General features: G+C 41.9%; 2 protein-coding genes across 4 annotated transcripts; one reads left to right on the top strand and one right to left on the bottom strand.

Moving 5' to 3' along the window:
• Positions 1–4,657: 4,657 nt before the first annotated feature.
• On the top strand, positions 4,658–10,085 carry LOC141004495 (large ribosomal subunit protein uL18). The gene is made up of 8 exons (XM_073476008.1): positions 4,658–4,740; positions 5,238–5,307; positions 5,403–5,518; positions 5,854–5,988; positions 6,227–6,429; positions 8,479–8,656; positions 9,726–9,814; positions 9,938–10,085. Exons 1-8 carry the CDS (start codon positions 4,738–4,740, stop codon positions 10,035–10,037), a joined length of 894 nt encoding a protein of 297 aa, XP_073332109.1. The 5' UTR covers positions 4,658–4,737; the 3' UTR covers positions 10,038–10,085.
• Positions 10,086–11,021: 936 nt separating this feature from the next.
• On the bottom strand, positions 11,022–20,435 carry dipk1ab (divergent protein kinase domain 1Ab). 3 transcript variants are annotated; one of them, XM_073477136.1, is made up of 5 exons: positions 20,382–20,435; positions 13,170–13,304; positions 12,193–12,300; positions 11,932–12,108; positions 11,022–11,834 (listed from the first exon to the last, which is right to left on the bottom strand). In XM_073477136.1, exons 1-5 carry the CDS (start codon positions 20,433–20,435, stop codon positions 11,022–11,024), a joined length of 1,287 nt encoding a protein of 428 aa, XP_073333237.1. The 3 variants fall into 3 exon arrangements, with proteins under 3 accessions (XP_073333237.1, XP_073333239.1, XP_073333238.1); XM_073477138.1 differs by lacking the exon at positions 11,932–12,108; XM_073477137.1 differs by lacking the exon at positions 13,170–13,304.
• Between the last annotated feature and the right edge of the window lie 3,063 nt (positions 20,436–23,498).

Genomic DNA, 23,498 nt, shown 5'->3' with positions numbered 1-23,498 from the left:
TCTTCATAGTAGAATCATAAAGTATCTTTAATCCATCCGTAAAAACAAAATCTGTTGTCGCTTTGTGGTTAGTCCTCACAAAAAAAACCCCAAAAAACAATAAAAATCCAAATAAATATACAACAAAAATAAGGTAAAATGGACTATGTTGAACTAGAAACTGACTCGAAGCAGAATCTGGCTTTCACTGTACGGGAGCAGTCAATAGAAACTGACAGTGAAGTAACCACATCAGAGCAGAAGTTCAATGATGAAAATGTGACTAAGCAGACAGCCTCGATTCACATACCAACCAGCCATAAAACCTACTTTTCAGGTTTCACATGGGAGCAGTGACGCATATCTACTGTTGTTTGTTAGACACTCCCCTACTTGTAGAAGCAGCTGACGTTACAGGCCATTCAATCTGTTACACTGACAGAAACATCACATTCCAGTCTGTCAGATATAAATAACCAGAGAGCTGTGAACACACAATGAACCGGAAAGTCTCCATGATGAGGCAGTTTGTGAAGAAGTCGGCCGTAAAAGACTAAAATGTAATGAAAATAAATGCATCAAAGTCTTATGATTAGAAAGTGACCATTAGTTTTATGGTTTTTTTTAATAATTCCACATTGATGATCAGTGCTATAGTAGCTGTGTGTTGGGAGAGCTGGCAAAGGCCAAAATCATTATGTGGCAGGTGCATCAGGTTGACTCACTGATGCTGGTATTGTTTGCTGTCACACCCATATCGCCACAGACACCCGACTGTCTGCACCATCCCTTCTGATGAATGGCTAAATATTGATGACTACTTATATAATTCATCTGTTCTGAAACGCTGGACTTTTGTGTAGGTAATACCAAACAATTTGCTGTTGTCCGGTGAAAACTAATTTCCACTTTATCTATTTAGAAATGGGGAAAATGCATTGTTTATTGTCTGACAATATTTCTGAGGTCATTTCATGAAGTTTTAATTTAACTAACCTAGAGGTGGTAGATTTGTTTTCGAAAGATATGAAGAGTTCATTTGCAAAAACAAATAAAAAACGTTCTTAATTAAAACAACCCAACACCAGATTGATTGATATCCCTGGAGTACGCAATTAAAAACATGTGAAGCCTTCCGACCGCCTAGTAGGTCCCTGCAAAGTGGACTGCACTGAGTTTTCAGCCACGTTAAACCACTGGGAGGAGAACATGTTCAGCTCAAAGGGAAGATTACCCATCAGTAGGGTACCCATTGTGCTCAATCAAGCTTGGTTTTAACCAACATTATCAGTGTTCAATATTTAAGTAGTTAAGTTATTTAAAAACACCAATGCTCAAATAACTTTTAATATTTCTCTGATATTCTAGAGAAATGATCTATCATAGTCCTCTTAACTACTCCAGTATATTTGCTTGTTTTACCTTAAGTGTAAGCTTGACAATGCTGACAACAGGGTGCAGGACACCTGGCATTAATTTTGTGCCATTCATAATTATTAAAGACGACATGATATAATCATTACATAGTAGTTATTAGGAATTACACTGTTAGCTACATCTTGTCAAATCACATTTATTCACAAGTCATGTTTTCAACAGAATACGTTAAGGTAATGGTATCAGTTTTTGTTTTATTATATATTCAATTTTTAATTTCGGTGGTGTAAAATTTCCACAGTAGCAGTAACAGGTATCCAAGGTATTCACGTTACCGGGGTAACGCACAGAATAAGTGATGACTGCGTTGGTGACGTTGCAGGTTGATTCGAATGGAGGAATTTTGTCTAGGGAAGTTCCCTTAACTCACATTTCCTGCACAGGGAGCAGGAAGCAGGGACTACTGTTGATGTTCACTGTGGAAAAGAGAAAAAAAAAACAAAATAAAAATGGAGATATACAATGATATACTGTAAGACCAAATGTTATACCATGATAGCTGTCCCTTTAAAATCTCTGTCTTTTTAAGGATAAGTATGAAGCCATATCTAGATCCAAACTGCTAGCCAGAAAACCTGAAATCTGAGAAGCCCTGAACGTTTGATGGGTGGGTGGAGGTTCAGGACTCACCTGTCTTCTAGAAAGTGGTAGTGGAGGAGTCACTGCATTTTGCGTGCAGAGGCTGTGGGTGGAGGTTCAGGTTGGAGCTTTCTGTTACAGTCTGGGAATGGGAAGCATTGATGCAGGTTGTTGGGGGAGGCTATGGGTAGAGGTTCAGGCTGCAGTTGTCTGCTCAAATCTGAAGGTGAAAACTGCAATGCAAGTTGGTGGCAGAGGCTGTGGGTGGAGGTTAAGGCTGCAGATGTCTGCTGAAATGTGGAGGTGGAGGCAGCAGCTGCAGGTACAGCGATGAACGTTGCTGGCACAGGCTGTGGGTGGAGGTTCAGTTTTTCACTTTCACAATCTGGAAGTGGAAGGAGCATTTCAGGTCGCTGAATAGGGGTGGAGCTTAAGGCTGCCGATGTCTGCTTAAATGACGAGGTGGAGGTGGAAGTTGCAGGTACAGCGATGAACGTTGCTGGCATATGCTGTGGGCGGAGGTTCAGTTTGCAGTTCTCTGCTAGATTCTGGAGGTGGAGGCAGTGAAGCAGGTGGCTGGCATAGGCAATGGGTGGAGGTTCAGGTTGCAGTTGTCTGCTGGAATCTGGAGGTGGAGGTAACGCTGCACTTTGCGAGCAGGAGCTGTGGGTGGAGGTTTAAATTGCAGTTTTCTGTTGAAATCTTAAGGTGGAGGCAGAAGCTGCAGGTGTAGAGATGTAGGTGACTGGCATATGCTGTGGGTGGAGGGTCAGGCTGCAGCTGACTGTTAGAATCTGGAGGAGAAGGCAGCGATGCAGGTTGGTAGCAGAGGCTGTGGGTGGAGATTCAGGTTCAAGTCCTCTGCTAGAATCTGGAGGTGCGAGCAAAGCAGGTTACCAGACATTGGCTGCGGGTGGAGGTTCAGGTTGCAGTTCTCTGCGAGAATCTTGAGGTGGAAGCAGCGATTCGAGTTGCTGGAGGAGGCTATGGGTGGAGGTTCAGACTAGAGATGCCTGCTTGAATACTGAGGTGGTGGTGGAAGCTGGTTGGCTGTGGGTGGAGGTTCAGGTTGCAGTTCTCTCCTAGAACCGGAGGTGGAGGCAGCAAAGCAGGTTGCTGGAGGTAAAAATGTGGAGGTTTAAGCAGAATTTCAACTAAAGCAGAATACCATGGAGTTTTGTTTGTCACTAAAATATCCCTAGAAACAGACACCAGAAAGGCGAGATAATGGGTGTCTGGGACCGTACAGACCACGGTCCAGATAGTGGTAACCTGAATAGATATATTAATCTAGCAATATGCAACATGTAAGCACATGTATAGGTCTTAAAACCAGGGGTGTATCAAGTCATATTTGAGTAAAAGTAAAGATACTTTGTTAAAATATTACTTTGGCAAAAGTGAAAGTCACTCCTACAAAAAGTACTTGTAAAGTAGAAGTAAATGAATGTATATGCTAACCTAGACAAAAAATATCCATCACAGCCCTGCTTCGGCTTTTTGCATCATGACAGTTAATCTGTAATCTCCTACATTATTTATGACACACACATCCCTGAGTGCTTGTGGTTTTTTGCAATTTATGTATCTGCATTTTCACTTTAATGTATTGTCTGTACCATGGGTGGTGGAGGTGGAGTTCATGGCAGAGCCGACTAGCAAACATTCCACAATAAAATATATTATAAAGCACCAGAAAACTTTCAAAGTGTTCAAATCTCACATTTTCCACGATGGAAGTTTGTTTCTTCTTCGTCGTCAGTTTCAGTGAGCCTCTAGTCGTCGCGAGGAGTGAAGAAATCCACAATAGAAGCGTTCATCTGGAAGAAATCGTCGGTGGAAAAACTTTTCTTGGCCACTTGAGGTTTTGTTGTTGTTGCTGTTTAAATGATGCTCTAACTAAAATGTTGCACCTGGAGACGACGCATAGCAACCATGGAATCCCTCACGTCACTTCAACTCCCATCCAATCAGAATGCAGATCAATATCTAACCAGCCCATCTGGGTTTGGTTTCAGTTTGGATATTTTGGGATGTCAATATTAGAAAATAATTAAATATTAATGTAGTAGGCCTACAATAATTATAATATTATAATCAATAATAATGTATCACAATAACGCGCTCAATTGGTCATTTATCTCATCATAATCATAATTTATTTTACTAGCTTATTCATGAAGTTATTTAGTTTTCTTTGAGTAACCAGGTTTTTGCATTTAAAAATAAATGTAATTATATATTTACTTATTTCTTCTTCTTCTCTCTCTTCCTTTTTTTGTGATTTTTGCCTGTTTTATCACTTTTATTTCTTTTCACTTGACTCATATTGACTTTTTGTGTTTTAACATTTTCTGTTCTGCCCTCTTGTAATAACTCATCTCAGGCTAGACTTCCTTGTGTTTGGCTTGACTGGTGACTATTTGTTTCTGTAATATTGTCTTCCTGAGTTTCCTGCTTTTGCTTGATTGTCAAAGCACTTTGTAAACTCTGTTTTTAAAGGTGCTATATGAATAAAGTTTATGATGTATATAATGTTTATTATTATCCAGGTGCATTACCGCCCCGGCTCGCTAGGGGGCAGCGTGGTAAATCCTCTGCAGCGTGGCGTCTCCGCGGCTCATCCTGTGACACGGTATTTACCGCGCATGCGCATGGAAACCTTCCTTTTTCCAGTGCAGCGGAGTCAAGCCCCAGTCTTTGGCTCCGGGCTCCTTCATAAGGAGACAAAAAGACTGCAAAATGGTTTGTAATTCGTCCCAATATGTGCCTACATGTATACTTAAGACATACAACTATCGCTGTGTGGTGTCATACGTTTAAAAACATGTTGCCGATGCTCAGATGAAGTTAGATTATGTCCGGCTAACGCTTACCCGGGTCTGCTTAAACGTGGCCTAATGGCTGCCTTCCCAAACTCACTGCTTCCTTTTGTCCGTAGTCTGCTTTGTTGTGAAATGTAAATTGGTATGTGTCCCGTGAGTATGTAAATTCACATCCCCTGAATTTCCGTTTTATATAGTTAACCATCAGCCTGTTTCCTGATTGTCAACCCTGCTTAGCTATCATGCTAACTGTCGTTCATTCCCATTGGCCCAGCTTGCTAATGTTAGCCGTGGCTAACGTTACCCAGTGACAGCTCAACTAATACGAGACGTCAGCGCAGTAAACTAACGTGGAGTTGGCTTTTGTGATATAAAACGTGAAGACTGATCCTGAGTCGGTTCATTTGTCTGTCGCAGGGTTTTGTTAAAGTGGTGAAGAACAAGGCCTACTTCAAGAGGTACCAGGTCAAATTCAGGAGGAGGAGAGGTGAGGCGCCCTGTTCTGTCGTCTTCCTCCTAATGTTTAAGTTATTTTAAGTATCTTTTTTTTTTTTAAGTGACTGAAGTGTGTTTTCCTTCCAGAGGGAAAGACTGACTTCTTCGCTCGTAAGCGCCTGGTGGTACAAGATAAGAACAAGTACAACACACCCAAGTACCGGATGATTGTCCGCTTCTCCAACAGGGACATTGTCTGCCAGGTGAGTGCATGCTGAGTGTCCCGTTTTTATCTCAAGCGATGGGGCTCAGTGTTTACTAGTCAACATCTTTTGAACAGAGAGGGTTTATGTTTACGGTCGTAGATCGACCTCAGTAATGAAACTGATTGCAAAATGCATTTTCTGACTAACTAAAGCACAGTCTAAACCTACGCAGTTAAATCAAGATGTGGAAAGTTCCAGCTACTCTTAGATGCAACATGACATCAATCTGTGCTACTTTGCAAAGTGTGAATGTGAAAGTTTTGTTGTGTCAAAGATGTCAACAGTCAGTGATGTGTGTGTATATATGTACGTGTCATGACTTGTGATTGCAGATCGCCTATGCCAAGATCGAGGGTGACATGATTGTGTGCGCGGCCTACTCACACGAGCTGCCGAAATACGGAATCTCTGTGGGTTTGACAAACTACGCAGCAGCCTACTGCACTGGTCTGCTGGTGGCCCGCAGAGTACGTATGAACTTGGTTGTATACGCTGTTTCACTACCTCATATTGACCCAGAATGTGAAGGGATTTGATTGATGAGTAGCCTGTGTTTCACCCAGGATAACCTCTTCAAAATAAGTTTATAGGTACTTAAAAATATAATGTGGTTTGCATAGCTAGACTCAAGCAAAGGATATAAAACTTGGTGGCTGCCGAACCAGATGTTCTCAAATCTCAAATGTCGCCATTTTCTTCCCTCAGCTCCTGAACAAGTTCGGCCTGGATAAGGTGTACGAAGGCCAGGTTGAGGTGACAGGCGACGAGTTCAACGTGGAGAGCATCGACGGTCAGCCAGGCGCTTTCACCTGCTACCTGGATGCCGGACTTGCCAGAACCACTACAGGCAACAAGGTGTTCGGTGCCCTGAAGGGAGCTGTCGATGGAGGCCTGTCCATCCCACACAGGTAACATGTCCCACTTCCTGTCACACAAGGTGGATTTGAAATGCTGTGCTTGATGATGTGGGCTGCGTAAAGAAAACAAGGTCTTTATTCAAAAATGAGCTTTGCTTCATTTAGTGTTTTTTTTAATTTTTTTTAATATATTTCTAGAAGTTAAATGGTCAATATGTCTTCCACTAAGAAACACAGATGATTTTTGTTTTATTTTCAAGGGAACTATTGGCATGCCACAGCAGGGTAATCACAGGTGTTACCAATAACATTAATGATGGCTGCATTCAATTGAGGACGCTTGAATAGAGCAGCCATCATTAACGTTACTGGTAGAACCTGTGCTTTTCCTATTATGAGAACTCAATGTCAGCTGTGTAAAGGCCTATTCATGTAGACGATTTGTTAACCTCGTTTCTTCTCCAGTGTAAATGGTTTTGTTTTTTTACTCTTAATTGGCACTCGGAAGCTTGTAACATGAAGTGTGCAGGCTACCTGTCATCTCTGAAGTTGCGCAAATGACACTGAAACAGTGAGGTGTGCAGTTAGCCTCGTAGTGTGGTGAATGCAGTTTTGAAATGAAACCGTTGCACTCGGTCTTATCTGTCATGATGTGGTGTGAATGTAAATTTAGGCATGTGCCAAGACTTCTCCTGAGATATTGAACTACGATTGGTTTTATCTCCTCTGCCAGCTACTTAAACACTGATTTATTTAGCCTTTTTTGCATGAAGTATCTTTATGGGCTTTCAAGAAATCAGTTAAATGCTTGAAATCAATTGTCTATTATAGGGATGCACTGATTGTGAAATTCTCAGCCAACACTTGTTTTTTATTTACTTGTCCGATTTTGTTTGGGAAACAAATCCTCATAAATATAAAGACAACGTAATTCAGCCCTAAATTACACTATTTGAGCACAAATTCACTTTTTTTTATAAAGTAACTGCTTCAAAATCCTTTAAGCCCCCTGACACTTCCTACTGAATAAGAACCTTGACAGTATTTACATAGCCTTACAAACCGCTGGCAGGGATGTCACAAGCCAGTACCTCATTAATGTGCCTCTGCAAATTTGATGCAACAGATAAACATCAGCCACTGCTATCAGAGTGTCATCTTATTGAAGGCCCATAAATCGGCGCATCCTTAGTCATTAGCTTATAGGTCATTCAGGCAGACAGCGATGTGATCAAACCCACAGTGATGGTGTCTCCCCAACCCCTGGCAGTCACACGGGGTAAACGAGCATTGCCGTTAGGGTTGGAAAATGTGATACTGATGTGTTAAAAATCCCATCTGCAGAGAGAGAGGGAGGAAGGGAGTTATATGAATGGGTCCAGCACAGGTTGACTGCTTTGGATTACGTTACCTGTTGTCTGGTTTCATCAGCCTCCTACATCCTGTCAGATGTGTCTTGTTGCAGTGAAAAATGGGAGACGAGTTTAATCGGATAAAAAGGCAAGGCTTGCGTGTTTGCCACATCTGTTGGTCCCCGTGTGCAGTTTTCAATGAAATATCTGATGTACCTACATTTACTTGGCGTACACTGATCTGATTTCGAAACTAGCAGATCTGAGGACACCACCAAAGAGTGAATCTATTGGAGGGCGCATTGAAAAAAAAAATGGAAAGAAAACGATGCTAAAACATGCACTTCAAACACCTCGTTTGCATATAAAATAAGAAATACATTTTGCATTTCTGATGCTGTGTACTGAATCTGTGTAGCCACAGGTGGACGCTCGTGTGTATTGACTTTATATTCTCAGCCAAATTGAGATGCAGTCTGTACAGTTTGTTTGAATTCATGAGTCAGTTGGAAACAGCAGCTGGCAGTTGACAAGGCTGCTTGCCTTTTGTTTTCACATGCTGAGATCGAGTGGTTATAATATTGCATAAAAGATGGATTTTACGTGCCATAATGCCAAGCTGTGTTCACTGTGCCATGACATAATGTCTGAAGTTTCTGCTTGGTGGTTTTTAGTTCTGTAATGTTTGTTTTTTGAATCGGCTTGATATTTACCCTTTTTTTTTTTTTTTTTTTTCTTTGTCCCCCAGCACCAAGCGCTTCCCTGGTTATGATCCAGAGAGCAAGGAGTTCAACGCTGAGGTCCACCGCAAGCACATCATGGGCATCAACGTGTCAGAGTACATGAGCTATCTGATGGAGGAGGACGAGGATGCTTACAAAAAGCAATTCTCCCGTTTCATCAAGAACGGCGTCACCCCTGATATGGCAAGTCATGTTTTTTAGTAAACTGCCTTTTCCCTCAGCTACATGGTACAAAAACAGTGAGTAGGCAGATGGTGTTATGACTTGGCTTGTGTTCTAAGTGGTCTGGGACATGTATACAACGTTGCAGCCAGGAATTCAAGTAATTTCTTGTTTTTCGGACTTGCCCTCGTGTGAACTTATTGGCTCATGAGCTAAGAGCTTCCAACTATGAGCTATCTGTCTCATTAGTGGCTAGTTTCACACATGGCCATTAGTAATCACTCGTGAGGGAGAGCTCGGTGTCATGGTGCAGTGGCCACATCATTCACTCTGGGAAAATAAAAACGCCAAATTAATCTGAATTGTCAATTCTTGTAATAGATGATGCGTCTTTTCTAAATTAAAGAAAAGACTTTAATTCAGACATAGCGCCCCTGTTAGATAGGGCAGTGACTCTTGTTGTCAAAGTAATTTATATTAATGACTTCAGGCTGGAGAGTATCATAATCCCAGTGACACAACAAATGTTGCATTTATAAATGCATGCAGGGCTTAGTGGCTTCAGTTTTGCGACAGTCCTGATCCTTCCCTCAACAGGATCAGTATTGCCTCTTTCAGATTTGCTTGACATGTCCTCAGACTAGATGGATTATGAATCCCTTGAGCAGTCATATTTATCCCTGCCTTATTAATCACTACATAGTCGGGAGGGAATTTCGAGTGTTGGTGACACTTAAAATATTAGCTGCAAGCTACACCGGCTGTGAGCAGGAGCAGGGCAGGGTGAAGCGATCTAGAAAATACAGATGCTTGGTTCAAGATTTGCACTTAACGGTCGATCGTGGGAAACATCTTAGAATACCATTACATATGGATATGGTGAAACTGTTGTGGTGTGAGAAGGAAGATGATTGTAGAGTAGAAAAGCTGATACGAAAGTAAAAAATACTTGGATCCTCTGAACTTATTTTGAAAAATGTTTTTAACGGTCTTTAGCATGGCTAATGTGACTGTAAAACAAAACATGCCCAGAAATCAGATGTGCTGGTAAACCTTTAGACAGAAGTTTGACTGTTGATCTGTCTTTCAGATTGAGGAAATGTACAAAAAGGCTCACGCTTCCATTCGTGAGAACCCAGTCCACGAAAAGAAGCCTCCCAAAGAAGTCAAGAAGAAGAGGTGAGAAATATTGACATCAAAATCTGACCTGTCTTTTTGAACCAATCCTGCACAGCAACTATGACACACCTATTTAAAAAAAAAAAACCTGCAAATGCTAATTGTGCTTGTTTTGTGACCTAGGTGGAACCGTGCCAAGCTTTCTCTGGCCCAGAGGAAAGACCGCGTCGCCCAGAAGAAGGCCAGCTTCCTCCGGGCTCAGGAACAAGAGGCTTCAGACTGAGGCGTTTGTCGGCTCAAAAATTTGTTCTAATAAATCTATTCAAAAAGAGTCAAATCCTCTTGTGTACTTTGTCATGTTGCACTTCATGTACTTAATTAGCAGTGCCTGGAGCCTCTTGATCACTTATTTTAGGATTTATATTTTTATTTAATTTAATTAAATTTCTGCAAACAACATACCTTCTGCACAAAACTGAGTATTGTGCCAACTGTACCTGCTTTTTGTCAGTAAATGTGAATCAACAAGTTGACATACAAACTACAACACTGCACTGCAAAGGGTTAAAGATCCCCCTACACATGAAGGCATGTCAAAAAATCTGACAGTTTTTGCAGAAGAAAGTAATTACCATGTCAAATTACTGGCAACCTGCTTCTCCCTCATTTAAAAAAAAAAATAAATTAAATATATAATTAAATATATTTAATTTTATGCATTTTTAACTGCTGGACATGTCATACTACACAGTAATACTTTTTCTCCAGTGTATGTGCACTGGAGGCTTCAAGTATCCATATCACTGTGTGTAAGGTTGGACCAGGAGTGGCTTCCTAACTATGTCACAAATGCTTGTAGGCCCCCCATCTTAAATATCAGTTTTTCAAAGAGCACAGAAAAATGTACTTTGAGCAGTGGATGTGAAAACTGCCCTCTAGTGTCAAACTGCACAACTCAAACATTTCACTGCAGGAACTAAAGGAGGACTCCTCACCTACAGTTCTCAGTCAAATTTATTGATTTGTCATGGTTTCAAAAAAATTGCACTTGCTCATTTTGTTCTAGTATATTAACGGATACTTAATACATTATTAAATATGAAAGTGACATTCCTTGACATCTGATTCTGGATAAAATACATCAGTTATACATGTAAAGTTAAATACAAGGAGATTCATATGCTTCTGTTTCCACAGTGAAAAGATGTCCATTGATATTTTATTTAAAAACTTAATGGGACAGGAAATCGGTCTTTGTGCTTATTTATTAGGAGTCTTTTGTATGAGAGATTTTCTTCCATAGCAAAGTCTTGAGATTGTTCAGAATTAGTGAGTGCTCAATTTCCATCTGCTCAGCTGAACCTTTCAGTGCGATGCAAGCGTACAGCTGCTTCTCGAGCTCCTCTCTTACATCAGATGGGGCACCTCTGAGAATATAGTCCTTGAGTGCTTCGCAGGCTTTGGCTAAGTTTGGCCTGGTGACCTCAGGAATGCAGCGGTGCTTGGTGAGGTCACAGGAAGTGAGGCAGTCCACCCCGTAGAGACAATCCTCGTCCACATCGCAGCGCTGCTGCCTAATGTCCTCTTGGAAGATGGCTTCGGGAACAATGTACCGTGCATCCATCACCTTGAGGTCGTGGCGATCATTATAGCCAAAACTGGTTGCGCTCACATCGCACATGAGGAAGCTGCCAAAAGTGCCATGGAAAACGTCCTCGACCAGTTCTAACAGTCCGATGGAGATCTTTGCCTTGTGTGGCCACGACGGGGTGAACCATTGGTCCATGCTGCGGCGCAGACCGGCAGGAATCCACACCTCGATGATCCAGGGTAGCCTGATCCCATACAGAGGAGAGTATGGCACCTTCTCCATCACGTACAGGTCCCCACAGAAGCCCAGTAACTTGGGCGTGTGGTCTCTGTCTTCCAGGACTAACGCTAACAGGAATTCATTTAGCTGCAGCAGAGCCCATGTGGAGCGAGCCTCGGGCAGTGAGATGTGACCGTCCTTATTGGCGTCTGTTATAGACAACACTTGGGTTGCCAAGTCTGCGAGGTTGGCCTGATCCCCCACTTTAGCCTGAACAGAAAGAAAACAGTTAAAAGACAAAACAAAGCTTTTAAGTCAGACTCTGTTAGATTTTAGTTTATCCCGTGTTTAGTGAGAGCTTCCAGACCTTTAGGTGGTTGTGGATCATCTCTCTGAACTTTTCCACAGAGGTCCCCTTGGTGGGCTTGTTGAAGGCTGAAGCTTCCCTCCTGGGCTCCATCTCACTTCCTAAATCATAATGAGGCGCATCCTCCATCTGGCACTTAATTACTCCCTCCAGGTCTCCCCAGCTCCCAGAGTACACCTAAAATAAAAAAAAAGCCAGGCCTGAGGTGCAGCTGGATTGATAACAAGGAGACTGAAGAGGAGTTTTTGGTTGAAGACTGACCTGGCTGTTGGGTTTGGCAGTGAAGCACTTCCCCAGGTAAAGCGTGTCCTTCTCACACAGGCTGCTGCAAGCTGAGCCGTCAATGACTCCTTTTCTGAATTTGTCACACTGAAACATACGATGGGGATAGTGGTAAACTGCACAAAGGGGACTGGAAAAGGATCACAGTCTAATCTGGAGTTCTGGATATAGGACACAGGACAAGGTCTGTGAAGTGAATGACACTGATTATCTCCCTACAAATCCCAGGGGCCTGGCATTCATCTGGATGTTACTTTGACACACACCACCTACCAGTACATCGTTGCAGACCAAGTACACACCCCTCATGACAACAGCACGCCCTGATGGCAGTGGCCCCCAAAGCGGGACAATGCGCCCGCGCTGCCATATCACAAAAACTGCCAAGGGAGCACCTGAATAAGGTGAAAACGAGCTCAAGGCAACGACATGGCCTCCAATTTCCCTAGATCCCAATGCAATCAAGCATCCCTGGGACCATCAAGGATCCATTGAAGCCCCACCTTGCAGCCCACAGGACTCAAAATAATCCGCCATCAATGCCCTGATGCCAGACCCCACAGGGTCCTGTGTCCATGCCTTGATGGGTCAGAGCAAGTCTGATCCATGGTGGAGCATCCATGGACAGGACTTGTTTTGGCACGTCCCATGGATGCTCGATCAGATTGGGATCTGGGGAATTTGAAGGCCAGATTGATGCCTTGAACTCTTTGTCACATTCCTTGGGTCAATCCTGTGCAGTTTTTGTGGTCTGTCAGGGTGTAATTGTTGCCATTAGGGGATGTACACAGTCTGTTTGGATGGGTGGTGCATGTCAAATGACATCCACTTGAACTCAAGGACCCAAGTTTCCCGGCAGATCATTGCATTGTGACAAGATGATCAATGTTATTCACTTCACTTGTCAGTCATTTTAATGTTGTGGCTCATTGGTGTATGAGAAGTAAAATACTCACTATTGAATTCTTGCAGTCGTGCCCACGACACAGCTCTGTGTAGGCTGAGTACTCTACATACACTATCCAGCTCCCCACGAACACCGCCAGCCAGGAGAAGAACAGGTACTTCATATGTAGGTAGGAAAATCTGGCCTGTTGGAAACACATTTAAAAGCTTGAAAATGACTGAAAAATGAAAATGAAAAACTGTGTTAAAGATCCAGTAAGCTCATATTTTAGGGTTCAGAGTTCTAAATGGAAAACTGCACATAGTTCTTAATAAATTATTTGCTATGCACTCTATGACCTGGGGAGGTTTTATTGCACTAAAATGGCCAGGCTGATCTGAGGCCAGCCTGATAAGATGAATTTTTCAGATGACACACATCATAATGGAGATTAACGAGAGGATGAGATTCATGTTTGTTGCCTCAGGGTGGAATATCCTTCCCTTTCCTTCTTTCATCTGAGAGCACACATCGTACCCTTGCCATGGAAATTTTATTAAAAAATAAATTCTAGCAAAGCAGTGACCTGTGCATTAACCTGAATGTTCTTTGAGGCAATGTTAAATCTGGAGACTTGCACAAACAGGACAAAAAAATACCAAATTTGGTGTCCAGCACATTTCTTCTGAAGTCACTGCACTAACACGAATATTGTCACATTATCATCCTTTAAAGTTGCTATGGTGAAAGTTGCCTATAATCACATCCAGCAGACATGGCGCAACATTAGCGGTCATTCTGAATCTTCTCTGTGGCCACGCAACAACTATTACAGTCCAACATCCTGAGAAAGAATCAGTCTCCTTAGCTGCTACATGCTCCGCTGTGTTCACCAGCTGGGTGCTAACTTTGAGAGCGGTGAGCGTGAACTAAAACCAAATTGCTGTGGGCCGTAAAACCAAAACAGTGCACAAAGATGCCAACTCGGAAAAAAGGAAATTCAGTTGAACACTGAAGGTAAACTGCTGAATTGCTGTATTTGCCGATATCAGGATGAAATATGACATCATAGCACATAAAACTAATCTAATTAGCTAGAAATACAGTTTTATCTACTCTAAACGATGTCCAGACTACTCAGAAAGCGTAACACTCAGGACTGTCAACCACAACAACATAAATCATTTTTAGAGACCAATTATAAAATGCTAAAAGTCAATAGAGCATCTTTTCCTTCATGTTTACAGTGAGCTCTATTGGACAATGAGTAAGCGACGAGGCCAGTAAATGGAATACAAATTAGCTAAAAACTGAGTAGCACATCATTAATGCAATTGCTTCCAAATAGGTGTTCAGTAATTAACAGTAAATGTGGTCTGGCACAGACACAGTGGAACATTTAGAGCGTCTCCAGACTCATTACCTTGTCTTTTGATTTTCTTTTCTAATTCCCCAGCTGCTAAATACAGTCTGCTCGGATCCATAATGGCATTCGTCCAACTGTAGAACATTAGTGAAAAATAAGAGACTTTTTAGCAGTCCTACTTTCCCATCTATTAATGATTTTTGCACTCAGTGCTTGACAGTGATGGACTCCCCCGGCTTGCACACTCTGCCCCTTTCAGTTCCAATTTTCTTCACTGGCATAAGTCTCTCTATCTCCCTCCGCCTTCTTCTTTACTCTCTCTGTAACACTCTGCACTCCCATTTTCCTCTGCGATCTGTTCGACCCGACTTTACAGTTTATGAGAAATAGCTGGGTGGTCACCCTGCTCTTCTCTGACACAAGCAACCTAATAAAAATGCAGAACTTAGGAGCCCAAGATGTGAGGTTTATTTCCAGTACTGGAAAAAAAAACATATTACATTTGTATCCGTCTCTAAATGGATCCTCCATCCTTTTTCTGCTCTTGACACCACAGATAATGCAGAAATCAAGCTTTCAGACAGCCTCTGTATGTCACTCTGTAATCTAATTTCCCTCCATGCAGTGGCCTTTAATCTCATGTGAGTCAATATTATCCTCTTTTGAGGAAAAAAGCCTGTCGGTACTCTGCATTGGTCACCAGGACAGTAGCTACCAGCGAGGACACTGAGGTCACTTTGTGTTATGTAGTGACACAAGATTGTATTTGAAGGCTATTTCTGATCTTTCCAAGGCGAAATATCTTCAAACCTGCATTCACAGATTTTCTTTGCCTATTGCGGGCAGCAACACTGACATACTATCATTATATAAAGTTGTTATGGTGAGCATGTTAGCAATCAGTTACCAATTAGCACATCCAGCAGATATGGAGCCATATTTGGGTTCATGTTTGTGGTCACCTGATCAATGTAAGCTAGATATATATCTGTTAGTCTCCTCTGACCTCTTGAGCCCAGTGGCTAGCTCATTAGCTGCTAAATGCTGAGCTTTGTTCACCAGCTGGTCTCTAAAACCATTATTACACCAAATGTTGCCCATATATGCAGGTTTTTTGAACATGGGTAAACCCTATCTGTTTTTTTCATGTATTTACATGCCACGCCATACTGCTATCACTGCCGACTGGAGCTGGAGCTCTTATATACCTGTGACTACAACAAAGTAATTTGACCCAGTAATTAATGGTGATTATAAACTGTTCCACTGAAAACAAAAGCCAGGTGTTAGTGGATGTTAGTGGGTGTTGGTGGGTTTTTGTCCAGTGTGAAAGGGGTCATTTCCTGCCACCCACACAGAGTGGGTTTGACTGAGCTTTTTGGCTGAAGACAGCCGCCTCCTGCAACTAAAAACCACGGCTGAGAGCAATGAGACTGAATCAAAACAGTTTAGAAGCGGGTCATAAAACCACAACAATGAGCTGAAAGACTCTAAAATGCTTCATAAAGCTGAGAGGAACTGCAGAATTGAGTGATAATTCTGTTCGGGTTCATCTCTAGGAGCTACTCATGTCACATTTTGCATATGATTGTGATGTGATCAATTGTATATGGAGAAGTATTGATCAGCTGACCCACACGGAATCTGCCACTCTGCGGATTTTCGGCATATTTTAAACAAGTAGAGTTGCTGCTTGTGAAACTCAGATCATAAACACGTCTCAGGACAGTCAGTGACGTTTGCATTTAGCATTGAGTTTAAAGTTTGTGGTGCAGTGTGACAGTCTGTACAAAATTGGATTTACTCCTGAGGAACTTATACTTACTATTCATTTCAACCTGCTTGAAATCATTTTGTTTGTCTATCACTTTACAAGTAAAGAAACATTCCACTGAATTCTGCAGATTTTCATTCTGGATCTGGTTTGTTGATCAGTGCATCTTTAAATCGAACTGGTTTGGCCAGTAAAATCAAATGAATTACAGTATGATGCAGAGATTTTGTATTTCTCCTCTTGAATTATATTCTAGCAGTGTGGTGAAGGTTTGAAACAACATTTAAAGAAAACTAGTACGGCCATGACACTCACTCACATCTTTGTTTCCGATCTGCTCACACCTCCTTTATGTTTTCTGGTTTATGATCTTAATTACAACCCTACAACGATCAATATATACATTATGTCCATTCAAACCATCTTACAAACACCTCACAGAAACAAAAAAATGATCCGATTATCAATGACAAGCTATTCAACCCATGTATTTAAATAAGACTTCTGCTACTTTGTTTATTGCTTGGTTTACTTACAAATCTGACCAGACAGACCCACAGCAAGTTTAACAGCGGTGACCACACGAGTAAGTGCTGCGCGTACCTCCCATTGATTGTTCCGTAGGTGAAATGCATCAACAGCAAAAGCATTATGGAAATAACACTCTACGGGGGAAACAAATGTATGGTCGGCCCGTTTTCTAATCGATAGTTTTGTGGCTTTCATTTCAAACTCTGGCCGGTTCATTTCTATCTCTGGGAATACATATTGACCCCTTGTGAAGTGAGAGAGTTACACAAACATGGCTAATGAGGCGATATTGATTGTGGCTGCTGTGACAGCTATTAATTAGGCACTGACTGGGAACTGTGGCCATACGCTGAGGTGGGCGGAAACGAACCGTCTGTCATGATCTTGTTGAACTGCTTCCTCTACATCCACCCACAGCCCTGTTAGAAGAGCCTGTGTGTTCAGACCATTCTGTGACATTACATACAGAGAATCAAGAACACACTGTTCGGTTACAAAGTGCTACCTGATGTTAAACTTCCGAGGCAGAGATTAAAGCTGATCAGGAGCAGCACAATACTGTGTCTGACAGTTGGTTTTTGCAGCCTGCACACCAGTCATCCATTATGCATGCTTATAAAGCAATCCCTCAGAGGCTGCCGGTTAATGGGCTGCTGTGCAGAGCCGAGAAAGACATGAAAACAGAGAAACAAAAGATGGAGAGGGCTGGAGGAGTGAGTGACGGGAGATAATAATGTTTCAGAGTTTTGCCTGATTTTCACTGAAAAAATATATAACAGGCGTACAGTGTGTGCATGAAGAGTGATCCGGATGAAACACTGAAGGAAAGGGGACCACCTGAGAGAGTCCAGCATGCCTCTCCGCTTGTCACAGACTCTCAGTCACACTGTCTGCACAGACACTACAAAGATCTGACTCATCACAGTCCAGACAGCAGGCAACCCCCCACCGCACACACACACACACACACACACACACACCCTCACCCACCACCAACTCCACCCCCCAGCCCCCACGCACACATACAGAGCACGCTTTTCCGTGCTGACTCAATCCTGCGACATTGACACATGTGAACATTACTTTATCAGCACTTGTTCCGTTCCACCTCGACGCTGTGAATCAAACAATGTAACGTCAAGAGGATGGTGTCCACAAACAACACACACTAGAAGTGCAGGCACGTGTTATTCCTGCAAGGACTGCAGCTTCCTGTCAGGGGAAAAACCCCCCTCCCATATCTGAACCAACAAGTTCGAGCTGTAATGTGCAAAATGTCTGAGAAGGGCTGCTGAAGATTTATCTGATCCAACATCAGCTCATTTTTTAAGGCGAAAGGGAAGATTTATAAAGCCTTTAAAATAATTACTGAAATCAGTCAAATTGGATGCAAACCAAATTATTAGTAGAAATGTATAACTTCACCCTCAGCTGCAGCTCCAGTCCTGTCCCTCTCTCTCTCTCTCTCGCTGTCTCTGGTATAGCTGTCTGGGATGTGGACTGCATGCTAGTGTTTTTCTTGCATTAATATGCAGGAGCAGTCGTAATAGGACCAACAAAATATCACCCAATTGGCAGTTTATTTAACTTATTTATGAGCAGGAATTAAAGTTTGCGATGCTGTGCACTCACCTATAGAGAAAATGTGCTCTGACAGCATCATAACGTCTGAATTAGGCCGTGATGAAAAGCTCCATTTAGGAGGAAACTGTTTTTTGTATTCGCAATCCTTCACCCACCTCTGCTGGTGGCTTTTTGTAGAAAAGATATGATTTAATAATTCCTGTTGGATAGAGGTTATCTTGAACAGCTTTGACTGAATTTTATACTAAAATGCAGAAGACTGCATCTCTCTATGACATGAAGACAGTCGGCCTACATCAGTGAAAAACTACAATAATGTTAGCATGTCATGGGAACTGTTAAAATTGCCGTCAAAAAGTGGAAATTATTAAATAATCTAACAAAGATCAATCTCAACAGATGTTGACTACACAGCATCAACTCCACCAATTTCACACATTAAACTGTGCTCACATGCAGGTCTTGTTTTTAAACTCTCCTTATATTAAGAGTCCAACAGTGTTATACTGCTTTTCAAAACCTGGCGCCTTCATTACCAACAATGCAGCTAAGCCAGAGAGTGACATCACTGGAGGCAGTTTATCAGATTACATGCAGCTTCCTCTGGAGCTACAAAAGGTTTTATACTGTTGTTTCAGATATCCAGTATCCTCCCCAAGACCTGTAAACTCGCATTAATGTGTAACATTGGTGGAGTTACCCTTTAAGTTTCCAATTGCCACTACATGCTTTTATACAGGTGTTTGAAACATGTCTGCAGTAGGATATGAAAAAAAGATAATCTTTTTTGTCACTTGTTAACAGAATCAAACACGAGCAGGCAAACAATGTGCTCAATCAAACATGTTTGTGTTTGATTGTGATATCTGTACTCGATTGTAAAATACAAAGTATACAAATCTGCATAGGAACCAGACAAATATTTCTGTCTTACAGGACTTGTCAGTTTTGGGTTGTTTTTTTTTTTGTATTTCAGTGGAAATAGCTTCTCTCCAAGGATCACTGAATGACACTTCTTAAGTTGTCACTGGAAGGCTGAGGTGGCCTAGAAAACTGAGCGATGCTGCTGGCTGTCCCTGGAGACTGGCTGTTTCTCCTCCTAGTCACTGCTCTTGACAGTTTTTGCCTCCAACATGCAAGGACACACACAGGAAGCACCAACAGCTGCTGACATGAGACTAAATTCGACAAAAAATAAGTGAAACAAATGTCTGTTTCCGAATGCAAAGATAGATACAACAAGGGGAAAACATTCATTGCAAATAGTTTGACGACGTGGAGGGATTATACCTCTTCAGTCAGACTTTGTATTTAAGATTTAACTCTGGATAGGACATCTGGGTTCCTGAGACCTCCACACGTCCTTGAGGGGCTTCCCCTTCGCTGAGTTTAATTTTACTTATGAGGGACGCCACTGTGGACTTCACCTAATTTCACTCACAGCAAACTGTTACATAATGTTCTTCAACAGCTTCAGACACAGGGTCTAGGATTTCTAATTTAAATCTATAGCTATATCAATTTGCTGGACATGACATGTTAAATCCAAACCCTACGATGCACATGCATGCAGAAAAAAACAACGAAGAAGAATCACAGATGGACACAGTAAAAAAAAAAAAAAAAAAAAAAAAAAAGCCCTTTATGTAATGAATGGTGATAATAAACTTTTGCAGCATCAGAAGCAGCCTCTGACTGGAGCAGCTGAGATGTATCATGGACGTGGTTGCTACAGCAACGGGGATCAGGAGGATGTCGAGCATCAAGTGACTTTAAGATCCAGTCTGGAAAAAACCCTTTAACATTAACACCTGTGAATCAACACCAATCCACATGTAATATGACGGTGAGAAGATAAATAATATAATCTGGTATCAACAGTAATCAAGTCGCATCATCGCTCCTATCCACCAATAACATGCGAGTGTATTCAGATACTGTATCCAAGGATACACAGACAGAGCCGGGGGGAACATTCCCAGCTGGACTTTTACAGCAGAGTGAAGAGGGATTTCCCTCAAGCTTACCTGGATGCACAGAGGCTTCCTGAAGAAGCCCCATGGAAACAGATCTCTTGCCATGGCAAACGCAGAACATCTCACACAACAAGCCGCAGAAGGAGGGAAAAATTCGGCCGCACACTTCATACGATATCAGGCGACGCCTCTCGGACTGACCCCGGACGTTTCCCACATGTTAAACATGGTAAATTGTTGTCGGCGCTGCAGCGTCGGCGCGCGTTTGGATGCAGCGAGGCTGAGAGGCAGACTGAGCTGACTGCAGCGAAGCGAGCCTCATATTGGCCACGAGCTCTTCTGGGGCGTTCTGACCAATTAGAGGAGGAGGATGGGGGAAGCTGTTTGGACCCTCCTGTTGTTCATTTCGGAAGAAAAATGGCTCACATGCTGACTATAATCAAGACAATTATGTTTATATAGCCCTAAAATCACAATCACATTTCCTCAGCTGGGCTTTAAAATCTGCAGTGTATGATTGTAACAAAAATATCTGAGCGTTCAAGTTTTTTTCTACTTAGCAACCGTTCCAATTTTAGCACGTGTGCCACAAGGACAATGTGTATCAAATGCAAATTAAACATAGGTTAAAGTGGTAATCTCCTTCTCTTTGGCGACAGCGATGCAGATTAAGCCGAAAATGCAGATGTATTTTTGCTGGAGTTTGGGGTGAATAACGTTACCCCAAAACAAGGTAGGCAGAGTAGATTTTATATTTGATATTATAAACTTTAGCCGTACCTACCAGTCCAAGAGAAAGAGAGCAACATCTGTATCTCCCCTCAGTCCCTTTTCCTCTTTTATTGCTCTCCACTTCGGCAAGGCAACACGATACAAACTCTGGTTCTTCCTCACTGACGGTCGTTTTCCTTTCTAGACCGCTTGCCTTCTTCTGAACGTCTAATTGTTACTTTAAAGTAATAATCTCGAAGATAATGTAAATAAATACCTGTTAAGTCACTATCTATCGCTGAATGAGGTAACACAATGACGATTGAGCCCATTGCCCACTGATGAAAGCCCTTGCATTTGCTGTAATACCAATGATGTACACTGGGTGGCGACTTTCCCGGAAAATATCACAAGCAGTGGTTGGGCGGCCAGAGAGAGCAGGTCGTTCGCACGCGAAATAACAGTTTTGTCTCTGCTAGCGTTGGCAGTAAACGGTTAATGTTACTGTTAACGGTCGAACAAGCAAAGAAAGAGAAAAGAGTGGACAATGAAACTTTAAGAAAAAGTGCAAATCCAAAGAAAAAGAAAGCAAATGACGCCTTCAGAAGAAGGCAATGACAAGACAAGACAATGAATAGGTATGTATACAACGTTTCTTTTGTTCATTTCTTTGTGAAGAACTCAGATTTTCTGCCCCAGTCCACAGGATGTGACTTTATTCACGTTCTGGAGTGCATAATGTTTCACAGAGCCCCTTTAAGTTAAAATGGCAGACAATTTGGTTATTTTCTGGCTGTTTTGGGGGGTTAATTTTAGCCCAAATTATAATATAATATAATATAATAATCATCTTACATGTAAAAGTGTTTGAAAGATTCTACTTGTTTACAAATTCTTTTTTTGCACGACAAAGATTTCAGATGTTAATTTAACACTTGTAACCCAGCACCAGTTAAGCACTGTGTATAAATAGATCAGAAATGCTCACAACCCACATGTGCATATATTACACTAGAGCGTTGCATCAGCAGTGATTTAATGTATGCTCATACATATTCACATGTGCTTTACAATATTGTAAAATCGAACTGCTTCATCCGAGTCTTTACAGCAACACACATCTAAAAACTCCTCTTTAAAGCTGCACTTAAAAATAATTTTGGAATAAAAATGGTTCAGATGACTGAATGTAATTCAGAAGGGGTCACTTTTCACCGGCACGTGAACATTTGCGTTTCCACTATCAGTTGAACCGAGTCTTTTCCCTGAGATGAACCCCGTCTGGAGTAAAGGGACTGAAGGGCGCCCGCCCTGCCTCCGAGCAGGCTGCAGTGACGACTCGCAACCGCAGCCAACCTGTGACTCATGTCTGTGCAGGAGACCAGAGGAAAAGATGTTTTTAGAAGTGTCAGTGTGTTCAGCTCTCAGTGCTTCTGACTTTCTGTTGTCTTTTTTCTCTCCTGCGTCGCTGTTTGTACCTCGAGATATGCTTTATTTGACTGTTTCATCACGTTCGGATCATGTCAAGTTGCTCGTGAAAACCCAGCATTTACATAAAAGCATTTATATAACTGAATAATTACAGACTTTACAGGAAATATCCCCAGACTCTGAAGTTCCTCTCAGTTCTCCAGAGCTTTTTTAGCATCTTTCAGCTCATAGTTTTGGTTTTATGGTCCACAGCGACACTAGTTTTAGTCGATTTCAAAGCAGGCAGCTATTAAACCCCAATGTTCACTTCCTCTTCAGCATCAACTGAGACAGACCCTGCCAGCAACTAGCTGGTGAACATGGTGGAGCGTTTAGCTAAAGAGCCAGATATTTCCCACCGGAGTCAACAGAGAACAAAACAGATCTTAAAAGGAGGGTGAACATGACTCCAAATGAATCCTAATGTTGCTCTGTATCTGCTGGAGGTTTTATAGGCAATTATTAATTCATCATAAAAAAAACTTTGGAAGGGTAAAAGACAGTGTGTCTTACATACAGTCATGCAGAGTGTATGACCTTTTTAAGCATACCTAAGATAAAGGTAAAACGGTAATTTAGCAGGATATTAAGTTGTAGGGGAGCCAGTGTAAGGCAGAGGATGTTATCTACTTGCTACTAAAGCTAAAGGGAATTCTAGCATTCTGCAAAAAAATGACAGACACATGTTAGCTCAACGGGAACCTCAAACTGGCTTTTGGTGGAGATTTGTAATGCCTCACTGGTTTGGAAAAATAACACACGCAAAGACCAAAAGTAATTTCAGGCGGACTATCACAGTCTTAATGGAGATGAGACGGATCTCTGGGGGTTTCTGTTAGAGACACGTCTCACAGCTCAGAGGGAAGCTGACAGCAGAGTGGGAGGAAGGAGAATAAGAAGCTGTCGATTCTTAAATGAGATCATAAATGACTTTATACTCGTTTTGATTGATGTTTTATCATTCATGATAATTTATAGGGTTAGCCT

The sequence above is a fragment of the Pagrus major genome, chromosome 11 (genome assembly GCF_040436345.1).
Source record: "Pagrus major chromosome 11, Pma_NU_1.0".
Lineage (NCBI taxonomy): Eukaryota > Metazoa > Chordata > Actinopteri > Spariformes > Sparidae > Pagrus > Pagrus major.
The sequence above is the reverse complement of the archived record's forward strand: the minus strand, read 5'-3'. Positions and strand labels throughout refer to the sequence as shown.